This window comes from Athene noctua, chromosome Z (assembly GCF_965140245.1).
Source record: "Athene noctua chromosome Z, bAthNoc1.hap1.1, whole genome shotgun sequence".
NCBI classification, from domain to species: domain Eukaryota; kingdom Metazoa; phylum Chordata; class Aves; order Strigiformes; family Strigidae; genus Athene; species Athene noctua.
The window spans coordinates 44,533,175-44,548,191 of NC_134077.1; the positions used below are offsets into that span (position 1 = coordinate 44,533,175).

At 46.5% G+C, this 15,017-nt stretch overlaps 1 protein-coding gene across 4 annotated transcripts in view; it reads right to left on the reverse strand.

The window, feature by feature from the left end:
- The window catches only part of PSD3 (pleckstrin and Sec7 domain containing 3), a 110,566-nt gene extending 99,859 nt beyond the window's left edge, over window positions 1-10,707 (reverse strand). For 2 of the 4 annotated variants that reach the window (XM_074933106.1, XM_074933105.1), the window contains exons 1-2: window positions 10,603-10,707; window positions 10,138-10,263 (exon numbers count right to left, since the gene is read on the reverse strand). In XM_074933106.1, the coding sequence (XP_074789207.1) occupies window positions 10,138-10,263; window positions 10,603-10,623 (147 nt within the window). In that variant the 5' untranslated portion in view covers window positions 10,624-10,707. Of the gene's footprint in view, window positions 1-2,155; window positions 2,317-10,137; window positions 10,264-10,602 lie in introns of all 4 variants that reach the window. The other 2 variants (XM_074933108.1, XM_074933107.1) reach the window with 2 other exon arrangements.
- Window positions 10,708-15,017: the final 4,310 nt, after the last annotated feature.

The following is a 15,017-nucleotide window of genomic DNA, read 5'->3' on the forward strand; positions in this document are numbered from 1 at the left end:
AGGCTTCACAGGCCTTCTCTGCCAGCAAACACATTTCTCAAGGGTCTGTATTTGCCTGTACCTTACCGTAAAGCAATGAAAAAGAGTCCAGTTCACAGCACCCTCTGCATCATCCAGTAAGAGGCAGAAATTAATGGTTAAATTTATGGTTCTTCAGTGTACAGGGCAGTATCTATCAGAGTTAGGTGCCTAAGCAGAGACTGCAAGACCCTGACATCTGAAAGTGATAACTTGATTTTCAGAAGTGCTCAGCACTGCTGATGAGAATTACAGATACTGACATGCATGGGAACAGCTGAACCTAACATTTATTTAGGTCACTATATTTTAGAGCACTATAAGGATGTGTAAAGGTAAAGCAGTTCAGAACCTCCAGATCCAGGCTTAAGGATAAGTTTATATTTCATCCAAATAAGAGATATTAAAAAGAGAAAGCAAGAGAGAAAGAGAATGTGGATGCTATCAGGTCAGATATGGATTTTAAGACTACTGCTTTACTGTAGTCCTTCTTTAGAGACAGAAAAACAAAACAAAACCAAACAAAACAAAACCAAAACCAGAAAATCAAGAGAGAACATGTGCCCTCCTCTTCTTCTTTCAATCTGCCACTCACCCAAACCTTGCAAAAGTCATCATGCCCTGAAACCAGGAGCCCTGAGAAGGGATAGACAAACGTTCACAGTGCTTTCCAAGCTGCATTAGCAAGGATTAAATACAAGCAAGATTGGAAGGGATCTAAAACTTCTCCTTAAGCATTCTCCCTCAGCTCAAGGGCAAAGAAATCCGCATCCAGGTCAACTCATTTCATAATTGCTTCCCTCACAGGGCTTTAACCACCACCCTTGATGCATCTGGTGTTTGTGACTGCTGGAGAGGGTGATGCCCACTCAGAGCATCAATTCCCTTAAATCAGCCCAGCTGTACACACATTTCTCATGAGCCACATTCACACTGTTTTTCAGTCTGATTACAATCTGGGTAGAGCAGCAGCAGGTTCCTGCCCATCCATTCACCACTCTTGCAGTGCCTTGTGCCTGTTTGCACATGTTCGATCATGCCTATTTCTCTGGGTCATGGTTCTTGGTCAGTGTCACACCCCACACAGATAAGGGAGACAAGTGACTCAGATTCATAAATCCCCAGCAGAGTGGACAGTGGTGAGACAAGTCTCCACAGGGGTCTCCCCCCTCAAGCTACATCATGTGTTATTTGGGCAGCCTTATCAGCTTTGACCTCCACACTATCCACCCCATGACTATAGTTTCATTACCTGCGCGTGTTTGAAACATTCCTTAGCTCGGAGGGCCTCCACTCCCCCCACTATCCTTTATCTCTTTCTCAGGCTGTTTTTCTCAGTCCATGTTTCTTGCAGACCTATTTTTACAAGTTGTCTCAGAGTCAGGAGCTGGGGAGGCTGCATTTGCCTCTGCGTGAATTCTGTATAACATTCACAAAGCTGCATTACCTTGGACATGGCAGTCCTCACCCCTCAGACCTCCTGCCAACACACCAGTTTCTGTTCACCTTGCACAAGGTATTGGGACAGGTCAACAGGGGTCCCACCTTGCTGGGCTTTTGTGCCTTGCTGAGGGAGCAGAGATTGTTTAGAATGTGCCCATGGCACTCATGGTTTCAGGCTAGCACAGGAAGTGAAGCTGTTGAATCCATGTCTCAGCGCTAAACTGAACAGCAGTCAGATGCTAAGGCCTCAGGGGTCTTGCTCCTCCAGCGAGAGCTGCCAAGGGCAGATAAACTACCCCAGCCCAAAGCATGCACACTGTCTCTCTCTGCTCTGCTGGCTCTGCCGTCTGAAGGTGTGAACTGGACCAAAGAGTCAGTAGCTGCAAGGAGAAACCGCACAATGTCTCTGGATTAATTTTATTTCAACTCTTGTCATGAGCTCCCCTCAAACTGCCCCCTAAAAATCCCAGTGTTTTTTAGATAGGCATGGTGAGTCATCTAAGCCTGAAGAAAACGATTCTCCTTTCTCCATGGAAGGAAAGCACCAAAGCATCCTCTTCTGAATTTAAATGAGGTACTGGTTGTGGCCTTTTTTGGGACAGGGCCAGGCTGTTTTCTTATTGGGGCTTTTTTTTTTTTTAATACCTACATCATATAGAACATTAATTGGGGAATATCAGTCTTGTTCTCTCACCACCATTTCCAGCTGAGATGACAGGAGAGCTGGGCTCCATCTCTGTGGGTCTCAGTGGAAGATGACATTGTCCATGGCTGCTGGGACATGGAATGGGTCACTCTGAGCACTGAATCCTGAAGCATTCACACTTAAGGTCGTGTGTTTTCTTCAAAAAACATCTAGTAAGGAGGAAGAGTTAAAAGGACCAGATGATTAACTGGAAAATGTCAGTCTGGAGTTTCTCAGGCCCCCAGAGAGGACAGATGCAGTTAGACAGACTGACCCCTCACAGGAGACCTGGGAAAATGGTGCTTGGGAAAAAGCTTGAGCCTTCAGGGAGCAAGAGGCAGATGAAATGCTGGACAGCAGGAAACTAGTCATGTTAAAGGAAAGCATGAGCTTGAAAGCATGAGTAGTCTAAGGCCCTTTCATGAAGGGTGGTAAGCTGGGATAGATAGGTCCTCAGACAGACCCCTGCAAGCTTTCTTAATAAAACCCAGGCACTCTACTCCCAGAAGGAAATGTTACTCCAGTTCTTCTAGACTTATGGGAAAATCTGGAGGGAACTGGCTAGTTGGGGTGGGGGTCTCCACAGCTAAGCCGTACCATGAGGCAGCCTCAGAGGAGGCCCCAGTTTTGCACACTTTTGCATGGGCACAGCTCCTTTCCCAGAGCTGATCACCCTCCCCTGTGGCCGCACAGTTGATGGGTGTCAGCTCCCTACCTGCAGGCGACAGCCCCTGTGCCAGCGGCACAGTGCTTTCTGGGGAGATGCTGCAGCAGCTGCAACAGAGCCATCAGCGCTACCACAAGGAAGCAGGAAAAAGCCTCTGCAGGATGCCTGTAAAGTACAACCAACTACGGAGGACTTCATAGCCACGCCTGGACCATTTCTAAACCCAAGCTGTGTTTCTTCCATTCTCATTGCTTCACCAACATCTCTAGCAGCAAAAAAGCCAAATGCCTCTCAGCAGCCTAACATATACCCCGATACAGTGAGTTTACGCTCTCAGGAGGAGTTTAAACATTTACCTTCATCTTGTCTTCTGTACCCCAGGAGTTTCCCCAAAGACTGACAGAAACACAGTTAACTGGTAATGGAGCTAGCTTCAAGAAAAAAAAAAAAAAAAAAAAAGCAGGAATGATGTATAGAAAGTTTCCACATATTTACAACCTTCTACAGCAAGTTCCCAGCAGAGCAAAAGGACCATGTAAGTCAAGAAGCAACGCCATGGTCAGTTCTTTACCGAGCCACACATTGAGAGGTCTGCCTTTGCTGTCACGGACAGACAACCCCTCAACAGCCTGGAACAACTAGTGGCCAGTCCTTGTTTTTAAGCTCTGTTACCATTCCTGTGTGGGTGTGAGCTTAGCAAGCCTCACTGCTTTTGACAAGTCATACTAATTGCTCTGAAAAGACTATTTCTGTTGAGCTGTTCTTAAGTCACTTCCCTAAATAACAGAATGAAACGCAGAAAGCTGGAGTTAAAATAAACTCGCTAGCTGGTGAAAGCTAGTGTGTCAATAACACAGAGAGAGCAGAGAGACTGATGGTGCTCACAAAAAGACCACTAGCAAGGTTTGTAGCTTTTACTTCCATGTGACCTCATACACCATGTTTGTGTTTACCCACATGCTACTTTCTTTTTTTAAATTCTTAAATTAAAGCATTAGTAAAAAAGATTAAGACTCAAAAGAATGGAAGTTTTGCATGGCTAAATCTCAGCTGGAGGTGCCAAAAGTTAATGCCAGCAAAGGTTTCAGAAGAGAAGAAATCTCAGCTTGGGTTTTAAACTAATTCCTAACTATCAGGAGTTGCAGGGAGAATCCTGAGAACCAGAAGGTGGCAGAGGAAAGAAATGGCTTCTATGAAGGCATTGCCTATAGTCATTGTCCAGCAGCAAAGCCTGGAATATAGAAAGGGATAACCAAGTCAGTTAGGACTTTTCAGCTGAGGGAAAGAGGCAGCTGAAAGACACGTGGCAGACATGCATTCAGTCATAAGAGGTCTGAAAAACATAAAGATTAATCTGTGATTCACCACCTCTTTTAATACAACAGCCAGAGAACATCAAAAGAAGGTATCAGGAGTCAGCATCACACCAAACAGGAAATGCTGCCTCATATAGTTTGCAGTCAAAACCACAGACCTCCCTGAAAAGCAATGTCATGGAAACCAAAATCCTACAGGAGCTGAAAAGGAGGGTAAAGAAGCTCAACAATTCACAACATACATAAAAATCATATCCTTGTCATGAAGCTCCAAGCTAAACTCTTCCCAGGTATCTGCTGACATCCACATGTTCCTGGGCTAAACTGACCCTGGGTCCAAACCAGTGCATCCAGCCACTCTTACCTGTTCACCAGGCTTTGGCATGGCCCTCGACTGGGCAGACTTCAGGTACTGTCCAGCCAGCTCCACTCCTCGGTCCTCACCACAACATGCCCTACACCTTCACCCTGGAGGATTCACCAGAAGGCACTGAGGCACCACTGGCTTCCTGTGCTGCTCCCAGTGATGCAGGATGTGTTTACCAGAAGCAGACTCCCAGGAAGCAGTGAGGCTGGAGAGTGCAAAACTGAAAGGCTGCAGATACCAGTCAAAGCTGCTATCTCCACTCAAAGGCAGATTTCACAAAAGTTCAGTGTCTGATGAGAAACTCAATTCAGAAACCAAGCAAAAGAGTCACTGCTTAGAAAAAGGCATGGTGACAGTGACAAAAAAGGGATGCCTTAGCAGCAGTCTCATTGTCTTGTTTTACACCTGCACTTGAGTTTTTCTCTGCTTAAAGAAATGTTTGCTTCATTATTTGACTGAAGTTGTTAGGAAGCAGTCAGCTGTTATACTGAATTAAATGCTTTTTATTATGCAAAGGCTGACACTGTCTGAGCTGTAACTGTGTGAATGTGAACAGCATATTAATTCAAAGTCTGTATGATTAAGCTTTATTATTAAAGGTCACTCAGTATTTTGTATTTGCCAAGTCAGTGATTTCTGATGTGTGCTGTATGGACCTCTGGGTGTCTATGTATTATTTCTAAGATACGTGCAAAGATCAACGCAAGCCCATTAAGAGGTAGGCTTCAGCTCACTGCATGAACCACCATGTTCTTAGATATAAAATAAAGATATAATAAATAAAAATAAATAAAGATAGTAAAAAAGATCCAAAACTTTTAATAAAGCCACAGTGCAAGTATTTTTCCTGAGTTATGTCAAACAGCGCTGGGATGGGAATCTGATTTAAGAAAAATTGCACAAAGACAGCATCTTTTATTCAGAGAATTCAGTGGTGCATGTACTAGACATCTTGCATTTATTTCTTTAGTTCAATCTCTTCTGAGTATATTTAGCAAACTGACAGACTGCTTCTTTTCAACAGGTAGTACACTTCCATCATCTTTAGGTATCTCAGAGAGCAGAACAGTGACTACAGGTCTGTCCCACACAGATCTGAACTCCTTGGAAGCTAAAATTTGGATATACCTAAGTGCCTCATGAGCCTACCATAAATTAGCTCTGTATCTTTAAGCAACTAAATTCTTTCCAAAACCAAAGCCAACACCTGCTGAGACTTGAGAACTTGCAGGGTGCATCCTTTCCTTTGTGGTGTATATTCTCCATGTCCATGGCAGTATGGATGGCAGGAAAGAAGGATGAAATTGGGAAAGCTCATCTTCCTTTTTCAAATCAGTATTACAAACATGGTTTAATGTAATATCTCAAAGTGATTAAAATATTATTTGTACCTCAACTTCAGTGAACAGTAAGAAAACCCTAAACAAACCCACATCCAAAACCAAAACCACTCTACAGAAGAGCAACTGGAAGAATTTACATTTTCAAAGGTGTAAAAAAACACATTTCCTCTGTGGCAAGGACTAACTGTAGAGCTACAACACAGCAAGAGAGCATGCAAAAAGAGGTTCTCCCTCTAACTCAGCTCACTGACCCTGCATGATTATTTCATATCACATATTTCAATTAATTTTACAGCTTTCACCCAAATTGCTCTTAATGAGTCTTAACTAGATTTAACAGAAGCTTTTCAGATCAGAAATTTGACTGGAGTTTGATCTGAACCATCTTCTCACTGGCACAATTAAGGCAGAAGCTAGAAGCCACGGAACAAATTTCACGTAAGCCTCCTGCTGTGCAAGCGTTGGGGGACTGAAAAGATGTTGCAAGAGCAGGCTGTTGCTTGTTAAGAAAGTGCAAGTTAAGGAGCGCCAGCACCAGCATCCTAGGGCATCTGTGGCCCTGCAAACTGTCAGGAGGCACTAGACAGTTTCAACCGGGCAGAAAGGCAGAGGCCACCAAAGGTGATACCTCCCCCAGAAGCAGCATAACACAGGCCAGCTGGCACTAATGTCCCATTGGTGAATAAATTAATGCTTCTTTTTTCTTCATTAGACCACTGCAAGTCCACAGACAAGAAAGCTGATGAAAACCAGAACTCACTGGTACTAGAATTTGTTTTGAGAAAAAGACTTTCCTGGTAAGGGTTCTTACGTTAATGCTGATATGCAGCCAGATCCCAGGCTTAAGTGCAGCTTGCCATCACACTTGGCATTTGTTCGGATGCAGTTATTACCCCAATAACACTTCCTGTTTGAAAACTGTTGTGAAAAAATAATGAGTACATTTTGGAGATAAGCCACCTCTTCCAATGTGCCATTTCATGCTAAGAAGAGAAACCAAGACCCATTCATTGCTTTTGCAAAAAGGGAGGCTTGCACTGTGTCATCTGTGCCATTTGGATTGTTTTCTTACTGCTTCCAAACTACTGTATAACAGACACAAGATGATGCCCTCTTGTTCACTCCTTTCACCAGGTGTCAAAAAAATTGCCATGGCTGCGATGTGAAGCCCTTGACATGCATGATAGCGACCAGCATGCTTCTGCCTTGGCAGCCCATCCTCAAAAGCCAGCTTCAGCCTTGTCTCCTTAGGCTTAGCCCAGCAGTCACAACACTGAGAGTATTTTCATACAGTTAGGAAAGCAAGACACAGCAAACGCCATGCACTTCCCACAGCCAGAGCTGGTGTCTGAGGCGCTTGGTGGAGGTGGAAATGCTGAGCTCCCGCGCAGATGGACAGCTTGATCCCTGACAGACAGCTTGCTCCAGTGCTCTGGCAGGTTTCCTTACTTACAGCATCCAGGAGGTGCAATCAATTCAGGCTTCAAGAGCTCCTCTAACTCCTGACAGAACCCTGTACCAGCTGGCACCCAGAGGTCCAGGTCTCACCCCACCCTGTTTTTAAGCCCCATCCACAAGCCGCCCTGCTCATCTCTCTAACGTAGAGAATAAATGCTCAGATGCATTAGCATCCCACGAGCCTGTAGTCTCCAACTCAGGAGCTGGCACAACAGCAAAAGGCATCTCAGAGCAAGGACAGGCTGTGCTCAGAAAAAGCACCTGGAAGCATACTGCAGAAGCATCCTTCAAAAAGTGCCATTCCTGAGAAGAACAGGACACTTACAGCCAGACTGAAATTGTTGGGCAGACACTTAGATCTGGTCTCAAATAGCTTTTTCATCCCACGGAAGCATACAATTTCTACACACACACACACACACCCCATGCCCCCCATCTCAGTGCAAACAGGAAAAAAGGACTGGCAACGCCTCTGTTACCATGGGTGCTGGAGGAGAGGAATCCCTTCAGAAAGAGATTCAGATGTTTAAGACACAAATTGATCAAGACCTAAATTTGTCCCTCTCTGGCCCAGCTTCTCTGCATGTTAACAATCTGGAAGAGCTCTCTATCACACATACCCCCTCTAAGCCAAACTTCCAAAGGGAAGGACCCACACACAGTTTTACAACCCTCTGGGATGCAACAAACCCCTCCAGGCCACAGAGTAGGTATAAGTGGGAAAACCAAACTGTGAACTCCCTGCTCCACCAGAAACCAACTTCCCATCAGGAACTGGCTGCAGGAAAACATACCTTCAAGGAGGTTGGCATGTGTCAGTGAGCCCAGGGATACCACTCCCACCTCTCCAGGCTGAGCCTGCAAACCTCACACCAACCAACTCTACCAGCTGCTGCACCCTGGGGATCACCAGTGCCTATGTTGCAAAGCTGACGTTGAGCAGGATACTCTGGCTGGTGGCTGACCCAGCCTCAACTGGAGCACAGCAGCTTTGCAGATGGCCCTCCGGTACCCTGGGGACTCACCTAATCTTTACTCTCCAGATGCTACCTCCTCCCTCATTTCCTTGGGCTCCCTTCCTTAAGCCACTACACTGTGCTAAATTATCTTTAAACCAGCACCCAGCAGTACCCCAAGCTCCTGTTCTCTCTGATGACCCTTGCAACTAAACAGAGAAACTCCAAAAACAAACACATGCAATGCCACGGAAAAAATCACCCCAGCTCCCAGGTCTGCCAGCTCGTCTCTCCATGGAGCAGGGATTGTTCCAAGCTGCATGTGCAAGGACAGTTGATCAGTCATGGCCGAAGCATCCTTTCTCTGCAAGGATGGCCACATGTGGGGAGTAACTTGTGCCACCTTGACCGCCAGCACCAACACTGAAGCTCCCAGCACTTGCCTCAGAGCACACCCATGGAAGACAACCACTGGTCTGCAGAGATGCGCCGTGGCACTGGTCCATGGTACACCAGCAGACAGACTGCCTCTTCATCCCACAAGAATCAAACCACAAACCATCTCTTAAATCAATGCTGCAAAACCAAATACCAAACTTTCCTGGTAAGATGGACAAGAATAGAAAGTACCATTTCAAGGGGCAGGCAGGAAGGGGAAACACCCTGAATAACATCCAGGTCTTCCAGCCATGCAGCTTGACAACAGCGAAGGAATTCTTGCTGAAAAAAACACCACCCACCATGTTCATTAGGATCCTCACTGCTCTTTTCCTTCTCACTTTGATGACAAACAGCATTAGTAGATCTAATAACCTGCTCAAGCACCGATAACACAAGAGGACCCCTTTCACACATGTAAGTTCTACAAGGATTTTATGTATCAAGAAGCCCCAATTATTTGTTGTATCAACTGTTGAAGAGAGCAGCACATAAGTTTCTTGGAGTTGTTTTTAACATCACCACTACCATAGAGGATTTTCTTACACTCTTTTCTGGAATGAACTGAGCCGGTAATTGAAGGGAAGCATTTGCACAGGATCTCCTACCTGGTTTAACTTCACCTTCTCTCCCACCAAAGGCATACTCCAAAATCAGTGTCTCTATAGCCAACCTCTCAGTCTGTGTAAATCAACAAAACTAGGTCAGATTCACAGCTAGTGTTAAACAGGTAACATTTGCTGAAACACATCAACTAAGGATATGACTGATGAAAAAGCATTTGGAGTAGAAGGTTTCTTTCTGCTAGCTAAACCAGAAAGGCTTGGATCATTCTCAGCAGCCTATTACAACTACTTCAAACACTGAGTGCGCAAGCACCAGCTTCATTAGAAATATTGCATTTGACTTTCTCTCTGTTTTAAAGGCCATATGCACAGACAGAATTAAAGTGTGAGTGAAGCTGCAAAAGCAGCAGTAATTGCAGTTGCTTATTACACACCCAAACCACTTCAATAACACATAGATGTGCTCTGTGTGACAATGTACTATCACCCTGTGGGAGCTAGGTAATTGTTGTTTATGGCATGGAAAGACTGCATATATATGGGAAGTCAGCATCTTCATTGAGTTTGAGTGAAGTTCAAGCTCATTACAACTCTATGTTTATGTTCCCTTTGAGAAGCCTAGCTCCAGTCCCAAGTAGGCAGGACGAAGATAACACAATTGCACAGGAGCATTCCTGCATACATTTAATGTTCTAAAACTTTACACCTTTGGTGAATTCATCTCAACCCCATTCCTTCCCAGAAAGCACAATGCTACTACTCAACCAGATACTGGCTTCTTCACAACATCTCATTTAATTCCAGAGAATTTGGTATGAGCTTGTCAGTGCAACAACAGTGCTGATTTGTTATGCAGAGACAGAAGCAAAACCAACCGTACAGAATGAGGGTTGGGGGTCCCAGCCGCGGGGTGACGGTCCCAGTGCAGCCTCCCTGGTGCAGTTGGTGTCCCTGGGGATCTAGCTGTAATGAGCGCAGAAGCTGGCTCTGAGCTTTTTTTCTTTCCCTTAGGGAAGTGTGAAAGAAAGAGAAGAAAAGGAGAAAAAAATAAAAGGGAAAAGAAAGAAGAAAAAAAAAAAAGAGGCGGGGGGAGGTGGGGGGGGGAGGAGAAAAAAAAAAAAAAGAGACAGGAAAAAGTAAAAAGGAAGAAAAGGAAGAAGTAAAAGAGTAAAAGGGTATAGGCAAAAAGCCAAAGGAAAAAGAAAGAAATGGAAATAAGGAAAAAGACGAAAGCCGAAGAGAAGAAAATGAAAGAAAAATAAAGGCAAAAGTACATGAAAGAAAAAAAAAGTGCCCTCAGCTAAGCGCACCCCCCGCACCCGCACGGGCACACGCCGCGCCTTACCACACCGCCAGCTCCTTCCATCTCCCATCGCTGGCCGCAGCAAATCGCAGCCGCCCTCCCGCAAGGCCGAGCCGCGCCGAGCCGGCCCGCAGCGCCGGCGGCGGAGCCGGGCACCGCGGCGGCGGGCGGCCCAAGCACGGTGGGCGCGGCGGTCGCGGGAGCGGCGCGGCCCGGTCGGTGGGGCCGGGCCGGGCTCGGCGGGGCGGGGCGGGCCGGGGGCGGGCCGGGGCGCAGCCGGGGCGCTGGGGGCTGCGCGACGCGGGAGGCAGGGGGAGTCGGCACGCCGAAGGGAAGGGGAGCTGCACCACGTGCTACTCGAAAAGATTGGGGTGAAAAAAAAAAAGGCATTATTTCAGGATTAGCAAAGCGACAGTGAAAAACACTGCCCAGACCGCGTGCCCACAGTAACGGCTCTGGGGAGGGACACGGCCAAAGCCCGCGGGGGCCAGGACATGCCGTGCTCTGCTCTGCTGCCGAGTCCTTCAGTGCACTGAAAAAAAATATACCCAAAAGCGTTTTCTAACCCTGGGGCTTTCCTTTGCAACCCGACTTCAAAAGCAAAAGAGCACAGATGTCTTTGGAGTAACCCCATCTAAACATTCAAAACTGATTTTTCATTTTTATTTTTTTCACAGTTCACTAGAAGTTCTCTTGTATTGTCAGGTTTCTGAGCACACAGTAACATCGTTAGAATTTCTCTAACCAGGATACCTTCAAGCTGTCCTTTTCAATAAAAGCAGGGTTTCCCCGTTGGAAGCTGTGCTTTAGAGCGTTAGCTACACAAGTATCTGACAGACTGGAGAAAGAAGGATGTTAGTTTCTGTAGTTTCAGCGTATTTGCATTTTGTTCAGTAGCAGCTGAAAGCGCTATTTTTTTAACCCACCAAAACTGAGGATAGGCTTTCTGGAGCAATCTGGAGCAAACACCAGGACTTGCAAAACACTATGTTTGCTCCTTCCCCTGCACTGGAAAACAAAGCTGCATGTTAGGTGGAAGGCAAGGTTGTTCCAGATGCTTTGCTGTTATAAAAGGTTTTGGACAGTCCTGGTGGTGGAAGTGCATCACCATGAAGTCACTGACGTAACCATACCACAGCCAGACACAGCAGCATCTCTGTGGCTGAGGAGAAGGTGTTGCTCTGCCTTGTTCCTCATCAGCCTCCTGGCTCACCACCAGAGCCACGCTCCCTGCCAGCACAGGGTGACCTCAACCTTTCAGTTATCCAGCATTAAAAAAAATAAATCGATTTCTGGCAGGATAAAGGTAAGCCCAAGCATAAAGCATGATGCACCCTGTCCCGGAGCTTTCCCTGTTTGGTAGTAAGACAGGTGGCAGCACCATTCCTGGGCTCTTACAGCTTGTCTGGAGGCTCCATCCAGCAGCATGTCCCCATGTTCCTCCCAGTAGGGCTGTGGCACGCAATGCTCATGTTTCTCCTCCTAACCCAAACCTCGTTTTTCTCGCCACCTCCAGCTCTGTACTTACCCAAGCAGTGGTCCTCCCACTTTCCACCCATGCCAGCCTGCAGGAAACTGCAGACACATCTGGGTGCCTCAGGCCTGATGTACCCTGTATCTCAGAGGGCATGCCGCTCTTTCCTTACAACTTCCCCTCTCCCCATCCCTCCCACCAGCTCCCCAGCACTACAAGCTGTGCTTACCCACACATCCCAGGAGCAGCACAGGATCTTCCTCCTGCCCTGCTCAGCAGCCCTCCAATCCAGTAATTTCTGTCCTCTGCAAACAGTCAGATGAAAACCTGGCTTTCTATCCCCCAAAATGACTGGCATGGGTCCCAAAGAGGTCCCTGTGCAGGCCCACAGGCACCACTTTGTCTGCCTCTGCCCCATGTGCCAGTCCTGAGCCCGGCACCCATGGGAGCTGCATGTCACTGTGATGCAGCCCCTTGCCCATCCATCCATGGCTGATGCACCTCCAGTGCCCCAGTGGGGCAGAGTGATAGGATTCACCTATCTCCTCCAGACAGGGCTGCAATGCCAATCACATTTTGGCCCCAGCAGGGTTTAGTCCCATCTGTTTCAGGCACCTCTGGGGCCCCAGGAACCAGTGCATGGGCACAGGCTGCAGATTCCCCATCTGTGGCACAGCTGAGCTGGCTAATACAGTGGAAAATAAACCCACCCAGTGCCTGGGTCTCTAAGGAGGTGATGTGCTCTGCCTCCCTCCTCCCTGGCTGGGCTGAGGTAATGCCACTGTGGGTCAGGAAGCAGCTAGGATCAAAACCCGGGTTTGAGGGGAGGGCTGGTGCTGCCCCTTTGCAAGGCAGCTGTCCATCACCTGGCCATAGGCACATAAGTGGCAGCTGCAGCTGCTGCACTCCAATTTGGGGTTTTTTTCCCCATATTTGTGTGGAGTTGAGAAGAATTTGACCTTTTCTCTCTGACCCAGACAGCTGGCCTGAGTCACCCAGACATTTTGGCTGCTGAGAATATGTTTTGTGCTGTAGGACTGGGAAAGGAGAACATTTGCTAGAGGATGATCCTGCAAGCCTCTGCCACGCTGGCATCTAGCTGTCCATTTGCTTCACTGCAAAAAAGGGTGATGGGGTTTGGCCCCACACATCCTGAGATTTGCACAAGTGAAGGTGGTATTTCTTACACCATCAGTCACCATTTTCTGCATGAGGGCCATATTAAATCCCAAAGCATTACTGCGAAGAGGCAATCAGCAAAGAAATGGGGTGGGTTTAGTGCAGTTATGAAGGTGATCTGTATTTTTTTGTCCAAAGGCTTGATTTACATTTCCAGTTAGTTACATGCAAAAAATGATTGCAGCAAAAGCTGACACAAAAACTGGTGGCTTACTAAATAGTTATGAGGGTTTGTCGCAGCTACAGAGCACTCTGAATTGCTTAAGAATTTAAATTCAAGCATACAACATGTATTTTGACACAGCCCAACATAGAACAAAATAAAAAGACAGAGGGAGGCACCCAGCAGTCAGCCTCTGTGAAGATGGCAAACAATCAACTCTGCAGGAATGTCCAGCCTGGTTCAGTGGCTAAACTGCTGCAAATGCCCTGGCCAAGGGCAGTGATGATGGGGAGCAGGGGGCCAACACCAGACAGGTGACCTGGCTGTGGCCTGGGCACTGGGCTGAGGTTCAGCTAAGCAAACAAGGCACGGGAAACTGGAGGCATCACCAGAAGCTGCTGGCCATGGCAGACAGCAGTGTGAAAGCACCACAGAGAATGGCTGGATCTCACAAGTGGTGAGGCCAGTGGTGCTCTGGTAGTCCTATCAGCTGAGCTTGCCTAGGTAACGGTATAGAAAATATCAAGTTTGGGTATGTCATGTAGCAAAACTGGGACTGAAGGCAAAAAAGCAATTATGATTAATTGCTTGTTTGCAGAGAGTCTTGGGTGGAAAAGGAGGTCAAGAAACAGGAAAATGGGTAAAAGTTATGCAGTGTCAAGGGGCTGCTGATCACCAGATCACACTTGATGACCAGAGTGGGAGCAGGGCAGCAAACCAAACCCATTTTTCTGACCACACCACATGGATCAAACCTGCCTCTGGTCACAATGTGGGGCCACAGGGTGCTTTCTCTTACCAGCAGGACAGCACCGGGGTAAATGCATGGATTGAGCACCACAGCATTGCTGTGTCAGTGCCTGTTCCAGGCAGCTGGCACCACCCTTTTCCCACCACTTCATAAGACAAGTATTAATTGTCTGGGTCAAAAATTCACAGCTCAAAAAACCTTTTCTCCCCACCCCACCCCTCAGGAAAAAAAAAAAGAAAAAAGAAAAAAGTGTTTGCAATCAGTGGTCTATAAAGAATAGCCAATGCATGATCTCCGTAATATTTTGCCTATAAAGGTGTTCTCTTGCTCTTTATTCTCCTCTCACAGGGAGATAAGAGGAGTACAAGAAACTTCCAATTTATTTATCCTCATTCAAAAGGCAGAAAACCATGTGTAAGACATCACCTAGGTACTTGCCAGAAAATGGCTCAGGACATTGCATTTCAAATCAAATAGAGATTCTCTCTTTCCATGAAGGAGAAGGCGGCTAGCAATTAAACAAACAAACAAACAAAAAAACCCCAACAAAAACTAACCAGAAACACCATTATCCACAGATGGAAAGACTCAGTTAATAATTTACTGGATTTTCCTCTGTGTCTGAATTTTTCTGGACACAGCTGGGAAAACATTTTTCTTCTTGTTTTACTCAGAAAAACAGTCACCATCACAACCCTTTCTTTCTGAATTAAGTGTGGAAATGTAGCTGCAACAGCACAAGGAAAACATCAGATTTGGAGGTAAGGTGCAGACTAGAAAAGGACTGGGCTATGTGTAAAGAGGGTAGCCTTTCTATTATTTCTTAAGAAGAGTAAGGCAGCACTAATAAATCGTTATAGTAATGCTCAGGGTGACAACCACAGCAGGAA